The sequence below is a fragment of the Gymnoscopelus microlampas genome, assembly GCF_963454915.1.
Source record: "Gymnoscopelus microlampas genome assembly, chromosome: 13".
In the NCBI taxonomy this organism is placed as follows: domain Eukaryota; kingdom Metazoa; phylum Chordata; class Actinopteri; order Myctophiformes; family Myctophidae; genus Gymnoscopelus; species Gymnoscopelus microlampas.
Window position 1 is genome coordinate 28521903 of NC_139950.1, and position 14951 is coordinate 28536853.

A 14951-nucleotide genomic window follows, 5' to 3' on the forward strand; every position below is an offset into this window, starting at 1 on the left:
TCTCTCTCAGCTAAGGGGTCCTTGGCCTGAAAACGTTGAAGACCCCTGCTTTTTTTATGTTTTAACTTGAACACATTGGAATCACGCCGTTCCCATGGATCCCGAGATCTTTATTATTATTTTTTTAATTGAATAATGCAGAAGTGATGAAATTATATTGGAAGGGCTGCCTGATTGTTTTCTTGCATATTGTCCATATTTGAGTCACATTTAGTATCTAACTGTAAAATTCATTTCAATGAGAACAATGAACCCCCCCCCCCTCACTGTTTCAACAGTGGACACTGTAGGGTTGTAGGTTTTAGGTAGGTAGGTCTTTAAAAAAAAAATAAAGAGGCTATTAAATGGTTACCTTGGATGTTCAATGTCCTCGATGGTTTCTGGAAGCCGTACGTTAAGTGTTTCTGGCAGGAGCAAGGACACCAGGCCACACGTAATGGCAACTGAGCAGATAATGATCTCTGGGAGAGGTTTCCATACAGTGTGCAAAAGAAGAATGAATGGTGCTATTGAGACACCTAGACGACCAATGAAGCTGGTATAGCCCACGCCATTTTGCCTAGTTCAAGAGGGGAAAGCAATTAGTAGCCTATATCATTTTATATTTCATGATAGATCAGTATGGATTTGTCATATAGGCCTATCCATGGAAACCGCGTGTGTCATCAAGCACCTATCCGACTTCTTTCAAAAGAAGAGCTTTGTTTCTTTGCGGTTTGCTCAAAACCTCACAATCTGGACTCCATTTAACTCTGCAATTGTAAAGTTGGACCAGAATAGTGTGGTTCTCTTGTGCTTATACAACTACTCTCAAAATCACAGCCTGTGCTTAGACTATTGACAGTAGTTTTTAAAATAACAAGTGTTTGGCATGCAACTGTGATCGTAGTTAAGTTGTTGTTGATGGATAAAAGATATTGACAAAAATGTTTCAGGTTGGCATTACCCAGATTAACATGTTCTGTGTGTGTGTGTGTGTGTGTGTGTGTGTGTGTGTGTGTGTGTGTGTGTGTGTGTGGCTCTAATCTAGCTAATTGCTGGACTGGTCAGCTAACTTAGAACCTACAAACATTTTAGTTTCATGTCTATATATTTTTTTATTTTTTGTATAATAGATATGTCATAGACAACATGAACTATGAACTCCACATTGGAGCCACGCTGTTCCCATGGCGATCCCGAGATCCACATGATTCGGGTCGAGCACTGAGCAGTAACCACAGAAACTTGATGGTAGATTTGGTAGAGAATTATTGAAATGCACGGTAATGACTGACCTTATAACGGTAGGGTAAAGCTCTGCTGTGTAGAGGTAAAGGGCAGTGAATGCAGCTTCAGACAGGCCTTTTCCAATTATGGCCACAATGACACGCACATAATATACATCTGTATAGAATAGAATGAAAATGTCATTACATCATCAAAACATTCTGATTAATGTATTAATTCTGCAGGATAGTTTTGGTTTGGTACGTTATTTGCAGCCTCGACTCTGTCACAATAGAACACCTACACACAAAACAATCTAAATGTCTGTCTCAGTGTTTTGTTAAACATAACTAGAATATTTACGATAATATTTATATAACCTTTAGGAAGTAAGAGGTTTATAAGAATGCAGGTTCCTGTAAGTAAAAGAGTGCCAGCCTGGCACTTTCTCCGTCCAATGATATTGAGAAAGAAATAGGTCATGAGTTTGGCAGGCACTTCAATGGCACCGTAGATGAAGTGGGTGAGGTAGATGTTCAAACCAAGTCCAGTGATGTTCAGGCTGATTCCATAGTATGTTGATGCTACTCCATACCTGCAAAGTAAGGCGTCTGTTATGAACAGCAAACTTTTGTTGTTGTTCTTTTAATCCAGAGTGTTCATTTAAATCTGAGAGACTGACCTGCTGAGGTTACAGAATTGTATTGCATTATTCCCTTTTGGAGAAATATTTTGTCTGGTTCTGGATTGATATCCTTGGAAACCTTGATGCTAATATAGCACCATTTTCCTGTCCTCTTTACATTGATACATATAGAAAGACTAACCGCATACGCATAGTTGCATATCATAAATGATTTATGAATATAAAGTTTGAAACAAGAGTCACAGGGTGCTGTACAATTACATAAATAGAGATATAACTAGAAAAAGCACAGGTCTCCGCCAGGTCAGAAATCAGCCTCATGGTGGCGCTATAACAGGCCCATGTGAAAAGTGTGTGTGCAAAGTTTCGTTGCGATCAGGCTAACGGTGCCGGAGATTAGCTGTTCACCAATCGGGGAACCCATCGTCAAAAAAAGGAAAAACAGCGCCCTCTGCTGTTTTTTTTACCTTTGATTTGACTCTGGGAGGAATGATTAAGTAGAACTATGCCGACTGGAAACCAGGGTTTTGGTCTGCCCTCAGCCCTCCACTTCCGGTGGTGGGCCTATGTTTTCATTCCCATTAACAATATTTCTCCACGGAACACTAACACCATTTCTCCCAAAGAACATGGATCGTTTTGGTTATAAGCCCACTTGTTTCTATGATGAAAGAGCAAGTTAAAATGTTACTAACTTTCCGTGGTTTTGTTGGCTTTGAGAACGCTATTGTTAAATGAGTTTCGGTTTGTTTCCAGTGGGAAGCGAGCGCACAGATGTAAATCCCGCCCACTACATTTGATTGGGTAAAGCGCAGCCTGCTTCCTGATCTAAAGGCCCACCCACTTGTAGCCAATGTGCATAGGTTCTCAACGCGGCCTCCGGCCTGGTGGAGACAATAAATAAATAAAAAATAATAAAGTTTAGTCAAATAGAAAGGTAAAAACTGAACTGAATATTATGATATAATATAAAGACATTAAAGCTGCAGTAAGTGATATGTATTGTTAAAATAAGTGTTAAATATGTCTATATTCTGATAGCAATCATTGCTATAAGCTGAGTGTTCATTTAGTAACGTGGTGTCCCTGTCTCTCCGGCTCTTTAGTACACCGAAAATGCATTTTCAGGTCAGGATAAAACATTTATCCAATCAGGAGGGAGTACTCATACAGGATACAGTGTGTTCCAAAATTGGAACTCGAACACTATCAAATTGAAGCTGATAAATGGGTACTCACTCCTGATTGGCTGAAATTGGCAACCCACCTGAAAATGGAGCTGGAGAGCTCTTTAATCTTAACAAACCTTCTTATAGTGGTAGAACGGGACCCCTAATGACCAATGTAAGAATATGAGGCTGATTGACCACATGCTGATCAATCAGCATGACACTATGGCATGTTGCGCTTACTGCTTGCCCCCCAGTATTGCTGCTTGTACCTATATTGGAACTTGTAGGCCTGGGGCAGCACCTGTCAGCAGGGAGTGTTGGGCGGGAGGAGTAGGATGGAGGCTCTGTGTCCCCGGTGGGGGTCCTCACTGGCAGGTGAGTCAGTAGGATACAACAGCAGTGACGACACACAAATGTGTGTGGGGAGGAATTCATTTGCATAACGACTACATTTGGTAGAAAAAGGGATAAAAAGAAAAAAAGAAAGCGATACTCACCAAACAATGCCAGTCAGTAGACACAACCTTCTCATCTTTGGGGTCTTAATAAGGTCAAGGTAAGTGTACGTCCTGTCACGGTTTTTCAAGGTCTCTGTATTGCAGAGCTCCTGAAAAACAGGTTCAAACTATTCAAACTATTGTAATTCAAACTACTGTAAAGTCCTGTGGAATATGGAATATTAGACAAATAAATAAATAACTGGATGTACAGAGTTGGGACTGACTAATACAATGCACTGGTGAAACTTTATTGATTAAAAAACTTAAACTTTACTACACTCTAATTGTAGGGCTTCCAAACCACTGGATCAACAAATGGGCAAGGTGCATAAAGGACGTTTGCCACCCGAGCACCACTTGGCTTAATCAACCTCCACCTTGTCGGGCCGAATGATTCCCCTTAGTTGTGATATTATGACAACATACTGGTCTGAGTTATTGCTTTTATAAAATTGTTACCAAATATAGCTACATGAAAATCATAGACATATCCCAGTTATAATAGTTTTTTACCAACAATTACATTACAGGAATAATTTTTAAACCAAAGTAGTCCCCGACAAACAAGGTTTGTTGGTATCCCCTACTGCCTGCATGGAATCTCTTGACTATTAAACTTTTAAATGAACTGTTGTAAATGTGAATTGAATAAATAATGAGCAACTTCATAACCTCTTGCGTAAAATGTTATCAGACACCGTTTTTGTTCGACTGTATACGTGAAATAGAGATTGTTTCCAGATAAGCTGCCATTGTTCTTTTAGCTGTGCTCTTCCTCCAAATTAATTTACGGTAGCAAAGCCCACAAGCTGGCTGCAAGCGACGCACTACAGCGACTTGGCGACAAACTCACTTTTTTTCTTAGGCGTGGAGTGATTTAGAAATGTTTATTGTCTATTAAAAACTGATGCCTAAACGACCGCTAGTCTTCCTGGGGTCCAATAAAATGCATTACAAAACTAGAAAAAGTACTCCTCGGAGCACAGGTCTCTGCCAGGTCAGGTAGGTTATTGTGGCCTCCTGGTAGCGCTATAATAGGCCAATGTGAAAAGGGTGCCATTTGTTCTTAGGCCTTGCACGGCAATCGGACACTGCATTCATGATTTTGTTTTGCTAAATAAGACCTTCTGGTGGCGCTATAACAGGCCAATGATAAAAGGGTGGCATTTGCTCCTCAACATAGTGTGAATGTGCGTGCAAGGTTTGACAGCAATCGGATTCTGCGTTCATGATTTGCGGCATTTTGTTCAAAACAAGCCACTACTGCAAACTTTAGATGTCAGTCCAATCAGGATGGAATTTGAAAAAGCAAACACATCCGTCTTGATCACATGACTATAGAGATCATGTGTACCGATTTGCGTGAAATTTGGATAAAATCGGAAGGAGTAATATATATATATATTTTTTTACATAAGTCGGCCTCCTGGTGGCGCTATAAAAGGCAGATGTGAAATAATTTTTCTTTGACCTCTAGGGAGTGCGCTTACAAAGTTTTACACCGATCGGTGCAGTTATAGGAACACGAATCGGCCTCTTATAGCGCCACCATGAGGCTGATTTGAACATTTTCAAGTGGCATTTCTTTCTCGGCATAGTGGAAATACGCGTGCAAAATTTCAAGGAAATTGCATGCTGTGTTCATAATTTGAGGCATTTTGTTCAAAACGGAGCACTCCTGCAAACTTTGGAAGCCATTTTTAGCCAATCAGGATGGAATATGAAAAATCTGAAAGACTTGTTTTGTTTAATGACTATAGATATACTGTGTACCGATTTGCAGGATTTTCGAGAAAAAGTGCTCCTCAGAGCACAGGTCTCCGCCAGGTCAGGTAGGTTATTGTGGGCCAGCAATGTTCGGAATTTGCCGATCAGGATGGAATATGAAAAATCTGACGGAACCATCTTAATCACTTGACTCCAGATATAATGTGTACCGATTAGCATGATGTTTGGACAACATTTGTAGGAGTAATATGAAAAAGGAAGTATTGCAAAAATCGGCCTCCTGGTGGCGCTGTAATAGTAGTGGAGTAAAAGTACAATATTTTCCTCTGAGATTTAGTGGAGTAGAAGTAAAAGTATTGAAATGTGTAAATACTCCAGTACAGTGAAAATACCTCCACATTTTACTTAGGTACAGTACTTAGTAAATGTATTTAGTTACTTCACACCACTGGCCACGGGGGCACCCACTTTGAGAAACCCTGCACTGGGAGGTATTAGTTATTGCTCCAACAATATCAGAAACAGCAGAGGTCGCTGTTTTTCATTTTCTGTGGGGTCTGGCTACGCGAGACTACACTCCTAGGACGCAGGGAGGGAGGGAGGGGCGGGCTTTATAAGTCCTTCAATTGTCAACCCTGCCCCCCCCCCCCCCCCCCCCCCCACCCACCCACCCACACACACACACACACAGATAGACACACACAGTTTGTTACAAGCTCTGCAATGTTTCTAAGTAAAAGTTCAAAATAAACAACTCATAATGCAACGTTACTCCACATGAACGTTGAGTAAGTTGTCAGTGTGTACCAGAGTGGTGAAAGCTGCTAAAACACACTTGTGACAACAAGACATTGGAAACAGAAGTGCATTAGCTCTATCTGGCCAAACTCAGGTGAGTTTCTGCAGGTGATTTAGCTTAACTAATTAGCGGCTTAGCATTAAAGGAATTGATGGAATTTGTGTGTTTAGTTTCACTTTTATTTTACTTGGTAAAGCAACAACTAGTCAGGATGAAGCATTGTTGTGTTGTGTGATGTGATGTGATGTGAAGTGAATATGTTGTATTGTTGAGCTGTGTTTGATTGTGATGCTAAGACAGGCTATGCAGGCCTAGACAGTGGTGTAAAGTAACTAAGTAAATGTACTCAAGTACTGTACAATTTTGAGGAGCTTTTACTATACTGGAGTATTTTAAATTTTCAATACTTTTACTTCTACTCCACTACAGACCAGAGACAAATATTTTACTCCACTACAATAATTTAAAAACTTTGGTTACTAGTTACTTTGTAGATTTGGATTATTATTACAAAACATACCACTTCAGCCCTATAGCCTATAGTTAGGCTATTTGAAAATCATAACGCTTTGTGCATAATGAGTACTTTTACTTTTGGTACTTTAAGTATATTTTGATGCCAATACTTTTGTACTTTTACTGAAGTAAAGTTTGAATACCAGACTTGTACTTGTAATAGAGTATTTCAAAATTGCTGTATTGGTACTTTTACTCAAGTAAAGATTTTGAGTGCTTATTGCACCAATGGGCCTAGTAAATCACTTCACACATTCATCAGGATCCTGGATGGCTTGGTTCCAGGCTTAACATAATTTAAGGAAAATATTTTCGGAAATCTCCATGGGAAAAATTAATGGGTTTTCTATCTGTGACACCACAAAATGGGCGCCACTGCTATGCCCTATAAGTGTATACAGGGTAGTCGCACATGTATAAAGTTACAATTTAATTACTTTTAATACTAAATTGGCCAAATGGTCAAATATTACGTAAGAAAGAGGCAAACATTGTGAAAATAGCCGATCTACAAGCTCTACGTATACTAGGCTGTGTATGCTGTGACAGGATACAGTATACAGTACTAGGCTGTATATGTTATGCAGTTATGACAGGATACAGTATACGTATACTAGGCTGTATGTTGTGACAGGATACAGTATACATATACTGTACTAGGCTGTGAATGTTAAATGCAGTTATGACAGGATACAGTATACGTATACTAGGCTGTATATGTTATGCAGTTATGACAGGATACAGTATACGTATACTAGGCTGTATGTTGTGACAGGGTTCAGTATATGTATACTAGGCTGTATATGTTGTGATAGGATACAGTATACGTATACTAGGCTGTATGTTGTGACAGGATACAGTATATGTATATGTCGCTCTCGGTTACTTGAATTAATCTTTCTTTCTTTCTGTCTTTCTTTCTTTCTTTCTTTCTTTCTTTCTTTCTTTCTTTCAGATACTCAAGGCTGGCAGAGGTGTTGGAGGGGACACCCCCCCCCTCCCCCCTCCTCTTCATTATAAGCGTGGACTATGAAGACAGGCCATCAGTGGAGGAGGGGAGCAAGAACTGGGCTTCACTATTACAACTAGGAGGTCTAGATGACTCTCTAATGTAGTCTTTTTTTTATGTTATAAACACACAAACACACCCCACACACACCCCCACACACATACATATGACGATGCCCAGATGCCCAGAAGACTGAGGTTCTCACCTACAGTGTAACACCCTCCCAGACTATCCACCTCTAATAATGTACTGGTGAAGTTAACCAGAGAGATGTAAAGTACTGGTGAAGCCAACCAGATGTATGGAGGATGGAGATGGCACGAGACGCCCGCTGGAAGGCTCATCCGAGGATGCCCTGCCCTAGAGAACGAGATCTGGATATCTCTCTCTATCCATGGGTTTGTCTGCATGGGGGATTCCTCCGACGACTTGGTCCACACGGTCGAACGGCCGAAGACCTTGTCCTTCTCGGGGGTTTCCCCTGAAGACGGCTGATGAAGACGACTCAAAGTAGGAACCTCTTTAGGACTGTCACGATTATGACGTTTTACTTGACGATTAATTGTTGCTCAAATAATTGCGATGAACTAGGCCGAATTAATTCATTATTGCGTCGTATGCTGAACATAACATTATTAATAAAAATGTGTCTGTCTTCGTAAACAAAAGGTGCACGGGTCAGATATGACAAATAACTTGCATAACTCAATAACTTTATACGTTGAAATAGCAGTCTGCTATTTCCACTATTTTTGAAAATGTTTGAAAACATATGAAAAAAATGTCAACATTGAAATGATTATGACGATTAACCGAAAAAAGTATTGCGATTATCTGAAATACTTGCGATCAGGTGATTATGTAATAATTGTGACATACCTAATTTTTCCTTTGCTGGATGCTGCTGCTGCTGCTGCTGCAGGTGCAGTTTGTGTTGTATGATGTTTTTGTTTCGTGTTTGATGCTGTTTGTGTTATTTGCTGATGTGGTTCAAGATGTACAGTAGCTCTGTTGGTGTCATGTTGGGGCCCGGTGTGGCAGTGAAACATGTTCAGTGACTGTTGGTTTGTGGCTCTATGATAGAGACAATTTGCATGAAATATTTTTTAGACATAGTCCTCTGTATATCCGGGCCATTTGAAAAGGTTACTTTTTTCTAGTGGTGCACCTCCTACTGGCTCCAATACAGGTCTCCGCCAGGTCAGGTAGGTTATTGTGGCCTCGATCCTGGTGGCGCTATAATAGGCCAATGTGAAAAGGGTGCCATTTCTTCTTAGGCCTTTCAATCGGACATTGCATTCATGATTTGAGGCATTTTGTTCCAAAAATGTGCTTTTCAAAATTAGACCTGCTGGTGGCGCTATAACAGGCCAATGTTAAAAGGGTGTCATTTGTTCCTCAACATAGTGTGAATGTGCATGCAAAGTTTGACCGCAATCGGACGCTACGTTCATGATTTGCGGCATTTTGTTCAAAACAAGCCACTACTGCAAACTTTAGATGTGAATCTTAGCCAATCAGGATGGAATATGAAAAATCAAACAGATCCGTCTTGATCACATGACTATAGAGATCATTTATACCGATTTGCGTGAAATTTGGATAAAATGGGAAGGAGTAATATAAAAACATGTGTTTTACATAAGTCGGCCTCCTGGTGGCACTATAAAAGGCAGATGTGAAAAATGCACGGCAAAGGTTTTTCCTTGGCCTCTAGGGAGTGCGCATACAAAATTTTGCATGCGCACGGACAGGGTGCAAAACATACTCTCGCCATGCCTTTCGGCCTGGCGGAGACAAAAAACAGAAATAAAGCAGATTTTAAATAAAATTGAACAATGTAGTAAGGCCACAAGCCATTAAACTTGCCTGCATACTAAGGTTTTATTGAGTGTATAGGTAGAGTAAGTTTCCAGTTGGAAAAATATTGGATTGTACAAAAATGAAGACATTTTAGCTATTGTATGGTTATTATACCACATCTATCAACCAATCAGACTGAATGTGTGATTTGACCAACCCATTTTATATTGGGAGATAGTTCATGGCTATTCATTTTGTTTGAAACTACTGTAGGTACAGTGTAAGTAGTTTCAAGATCTAAAAAATGACAACGTCAGGCCAGTTAGTTAGTTAGTTAGTTCTTTTATACACAATTGCATAAAACAGGCAAGTGGGTTAGTATTTATAGCCTGGAAGATGAACTCCCTAAGAGTAATCAAACTTATTCTTCTTGATACTGTATACTGATGTTAAGAGAAATGTTTTGTCTGTTTGGAACTTACCTCTAATTTAGCTCTGGACAGCTTTCCTCTCTTGTTGATTTGTGCACATTTATCCAGGTAAAATTGTGCCTTGTCCACTTGACCGTTGGCTAAAAGCCATCTTGCAGATTCTGGAACCCACCTGCAATTATAAAGATACAATGTGTGCATAGACCAACTAATGACAGCCCAATGACTGTATTTTGTAGCTTGGCTTCCAAATCTGATCCAAAATGATATCAAACCAAGTACACAGCAGTCTAGACTAGTCATGGAACGCTATAGTTACCCAATATGGAAGACCATTTCCGCCACTGATGTCACATGTCAGTTTAGTTTTTCTGGCAATTTTGTTCCTCATGAAGGTGAGACAGGACATTTTAAGGAAAACTCCCCTCAGAGTTATGATATGTACTCCCCATTCGCGAGGAAATAATTATAAACCAGGCCTTTTTAATTGTATTCAGTGTTGGAAATGGGCTTCCATACCCAACAAAGGTTTGTCTCAATAATCTTGTTTCTCAATCCATCCATATATTATATGGATTATGGACAAATAATATGGAAATACAAAAGTTGCTTACCACCAAGTTAAAACAGCAAAACACAGAGGAGCGGTAACAGTGATAATGAGCATCCGCCAGTCATTCACCAGATATGCAAAGCCTGCCAACAGCATATTGCCTACTGACCAGCCCAAGCTGCCAATCACACCAATGAATGCTCTATGTTCAACGTCAACCCACTCGATGCCTGGATGGAGGTTAAAGCATAAGATCAGAATCTCAAATGTACATTTCACTATGAGTTACTGTACTGTAAGTGGCTACTTAAAGGGATGTTTCACTTTCATGTGTTTTATGTTTAGGGTCATTGCAACGTCTACTCAGGGTATGTACTGCCAACACACAACACTGTCACCACCTCATAGGATTTGAGGAGTATTTGACTAAGATAATATATTAAGTCATGTCACTTAAAACGTCCTCAAAGAAAAACTGAACTTTTTTTTAGTGTAACAACAAGGCATCATCTCAGCAAATGCATTTCAGGCTTCTATGCTTTGCTTTTGCTGTCACTTTGGGATGCCTATTTGCAACACTGAAAACAGAAATACATCAAATCTAAATTAAGTTAGTAACAGTGAATGATTCTGAGGAAAAACTCTGACTCTGATGTGCCAGTAATTGTGAGAACCTGTTTTGTAGACCAAGATGATGGTCTTATCACTTATCAAGAACTTCTGAATATATAACATAAAATGTTTGATGGTGTTTATAGTTTTTTGCTTTATTCTCATCAACTGCACCAACACTAATAATGGACATTATAGAGGACATTCTAGTTCTTGCTACTACTTACAGAGAACAATGGAGATTATGGCAATTCCTGAATTTCCAAATCCAGTGAGGAATCTCGTAACTGCATACAGGATGTATGAGTTTGAGAAAGCACTGATGAAGCCAAATACAATGACCATAAGATAAGCCACCAAAAGAGAGCCCCTCCTCCCAAACCTGTGAAAGAGTGTGATGAATTAAAGATGGCAAAGGTCGATGAAATGCTTATAAATGTTATCTTAACCGCTTAAGCTCCATATTCTTCACTGACAGGAGTTCCCTTGGGGTAAGGCCCAAATTACTTTCCCTCTACATCAAATCTCTATGCCGAAAATAGCCGATCTACAAGCTCACAACGTGTCGGCCCGTGACACATTGTGAGCTTGTAAATCGACTATTTTCTCTAAATGTTTGCCACAGAATAGGGATGCAAGGGTTCAAGTGGTTAAATTTTGTTTCAAATGATGATGGTAGCCTATATTTCTTAGCCCCGACAGCAGTGTTCTAAAAAAGGTATTCTGATGCGTTGCACACTAACTGGTCCACAAATCAAGCACAATATTGGTGTAACCTTTGATCACACTCAAACAATTAAAAAAAAAGTGTAAGTTCTGAAAATGTAAAAACAAGCTAAATGTTCAATCGCAATTGTAATAGTCAAAATGATGATTGCAATTACATTTTCAGTAAATATTGTTTAGACTATGTCGTCCCTGTAACAATAGCCTTATCAAAGTACTCAACCCCAGTACTTGACTTAAAGTGTAGATACTCTTGGTCAAATATTATTCAACTACAAGTGAATGTTGCTTTGTCAAATTTGTAAATGAGTTAAAGTACTGGAGTAATTGCTTTTGAAAATACTGTATTCAATTTATATAGATTAATTGCTGTATTAAACTTTTGACATTTCCATCCCAAGGGGGCATTAAAAACAGTCAATAATGGGGAAAATAGCTGATCTACAAGCTCAAGCTTGTGAGCTTGTATATCTGCAATTTTCACTATATTTGAAATAACGCTTTAGTTGTTAATGTACTTTTTCCTCCCTAGAAATGTAGTGGAGATGAGACAAAAGTTTGAGTCAATATTTGTCTTTGAAATGTATTGGAGTGAAATCATAAGTATCCAAAAACCTTTACTCAAGTAAACTAAAGATCAGGGGTGGGCAACTTTATTTCCACACTCACTCCAGAGGGCCACATTGCATATACTGTCGGGCCAAAAATAGCAGATCTACAAGCTCAAAACGCGTCGCAGCGCGACGCGTTCTGAGCTTGTAGATTTTTTTCTTGTAGATTTTTTTTGGAATCCTGAAAAATCAAAATGTTATTTAATTTCAAATGCATTTAGTTATACTTATGTTAACTTTATGAACTTAAATACAAATATATTAGACATAAAAAAGACAATAGAAATGTAATACTAGTCATTAAGCTACTAACATAGACTGAAGTAATTAAAGCGGGTCATGTTTGCATGTTTGGAATTGTAACAGCTGAAATCAATAATATATCAGTATTCCGATATTAACCTGGGGGCCGCATTAAGTGAAGGTGGGGGCCGCATGTGGCCCCCGGGCCGCCAGTTGCCCATGTATGCTAAAGATGCTCAATAAATGCACTTAAATTTAGCCTACTACTCAAGGAATGTACCTAGTTACTGTCCACCACTGCAAATGTTTGCAAGAGAATTTGTAAGAGAATGAACACATACTGTACCTATCACAGATGAAGCCGAAAGCTATTGCTCCAACCATCACTCCAAAGAAGAAGATTGTGCCTGTGGCTTCAGTCATGCCTTTTCGATCACACACAAGGTCCCACTTTAAAAGAAAAGCAACACACTTTTAGGCCACTACTGTCCACGCTGTCAAGAACCTCATTCAAGCTGGTTTGTCCTCACACAACCAAAACAGGAATTTAAACAAATATCTCATAACAGTCCAAGAGCACAGTATCTGTATAGGGAACATGTTTAAGCTTTTATTCCTCAAAATGTAAAATACACTTTTAAAGGCAGGCCAACAGATAATTTTAAATGCTGGATATTCAAATAATGTGAAGCAACAGTACTCTCATAAACAATACATATGTTTTATAAATGTTAGAAAAAGGAGTTTGAACAGCTAAATCGGTTTTGTGAGTAGAAGACGTCCACCCTGGTACAATCACCTGAACTCCCTATAAAGAAATAAAAGGACACTTATATCATCAATATACACTTCATTTAACCTTTTACAAAGAAAGGTTTCCAGAACATTGCAAATATATATAGTTTTGAATGTTAGACATTTACAATGTTCAGTTATATAGGCTAATATTACACAGAAGTATGACGTACGGTCAATACAGTATGTGCATCTAGCTGCTTCTTCCACTCGAGCTGTCATCACTGTGCAATTTCATCGCTCGATAACCGCCGGTCCGACCAAATTCCCACTTGGCACGGCACATCCCCGTGACACACATGCCAAGATTGGGGTCAGTTGGTCAGACAGTGCTCGAGTTATGCCCAGGACAGACACACTGACAGACAGACACAGTGTCTGCAATGTACAGTATAGGTAGATTACTATGGCTTGATGCAAATTGTTGCAGAGAGAACACGCTTTCTAACTAATGAGAATCTAATTATATTATCATTAGTAGTAGTAATAGCATTTGTAGAATACATTTTAAGCTTTTACTCATTCTTAATGAAGCTGTCCATGTTGTAAAATAAAACGTAAACTACTCTTTCAAAGCGTAGATGGCATTTTTTTATGACTATGGAAACATTTATTTGATAACTTAAGACTTAATCTTTGCTTACAGTACGGTATGCTATATTTTCTTCCTGCCACAGCTACACATCACAAACGTTAATTTGACGATAACTTTAACATTTCAAGATACTTCAATTTCAAACTTAATCCTCATGATGACAGTTTATTACATAATGTTGAATAATTAATTCATAGCTGGATTCTTATTGAAATTCAAAAACAAGTTGCCTCATTCATTGGTGGAGGATCATTCTGAATATTATGTTAAGAATCAGATGATGGCAATGGTTTGACACTGTAGCTATGTTTATTGCAAGTTTTAAGTAACTCATATTTACCTCAGTGGCAAGAGTAGATTTGAATGTTGTGTTATCATAAATCCATCCACTCCGACACGGGACCATGGATGCATTGGTGCCATCCAAAGCATCAGACAGGAGATGTAACTGAGGCTCTGAGAACATCTCACAGGAGTTGGGACTCCCATCTTCCCGTAGGGGAATGCTGATAGTCATTCTCTGCTCCTGACTTAGATTCCTGAAGCGTCCCCCATCATCCAGGACGCTGGTGTCACAGTGGTGAGATGGCACTGCTGCGATGAAGTTGTTCAGCAGGAAGTGACAGGGTAGAACTACTCGAGGGATGCACTGCAGTGCAATGATCAGGAATTGAAAACGGCCAAAGCCATCTGTTTCCTCGAGAATGTTCTCAAACTTCATCTTCAGACTTAGTATGGGGGCTGTATATTACATTATACCATTATACCATCATTGCATTTGACCATAAAAACATCAAACATGTGGATGACTTACAAATATGAGAATATCAATTATGTACAGTATTATTGAGAATATGAAGTGAAATTACTCACCTTTCAAGTAGTTTACAAGTACTTTAGTGATGTTTAAACTGGATGAAAAGGCCTAAGATGATGTATACAGTATAGAGACAATGTCATCTGTGCTACTGTAGCGAGACAGGAGATTGTCAGTGCAACAGAA

The 14951-nt window shown here is 39.1% G+C and overlaps 1 protein-coding gene across 1 annotated transcript; it reads right to left on the bottom strand.

The window, feature by feature from the left end:
- Positions 1-348: 348 nt before the first annotated feature.
- LOC311058612 (solute carrier family 22 member 7-like) lies at positions 349-14672 on the bottom strand (the record flags this gene model as incomplete). Its single annotated transcript, XM_084076074.1, has 9 exons — positions 14289-14672; positions 12905-13008; positions 11206-11360; positions 10428-10596; positions 9865-9985; positions 3525-3634; positions 1590-1804; positions 1278-1386; positions 349-559 (listed from the first exon to the last, which is right to left on the bottom strand). Exons 1-9 carry the CDS (start codon positions 14667-14669, stop codon positions 349-351), a joined length of 1575 nt encoding a protein of 524 aa, XP_083932200.1. The 5' UTR covers positions 14670-14672.
- Positions 14673-14951: the final 279 nt, after the last annotated feature.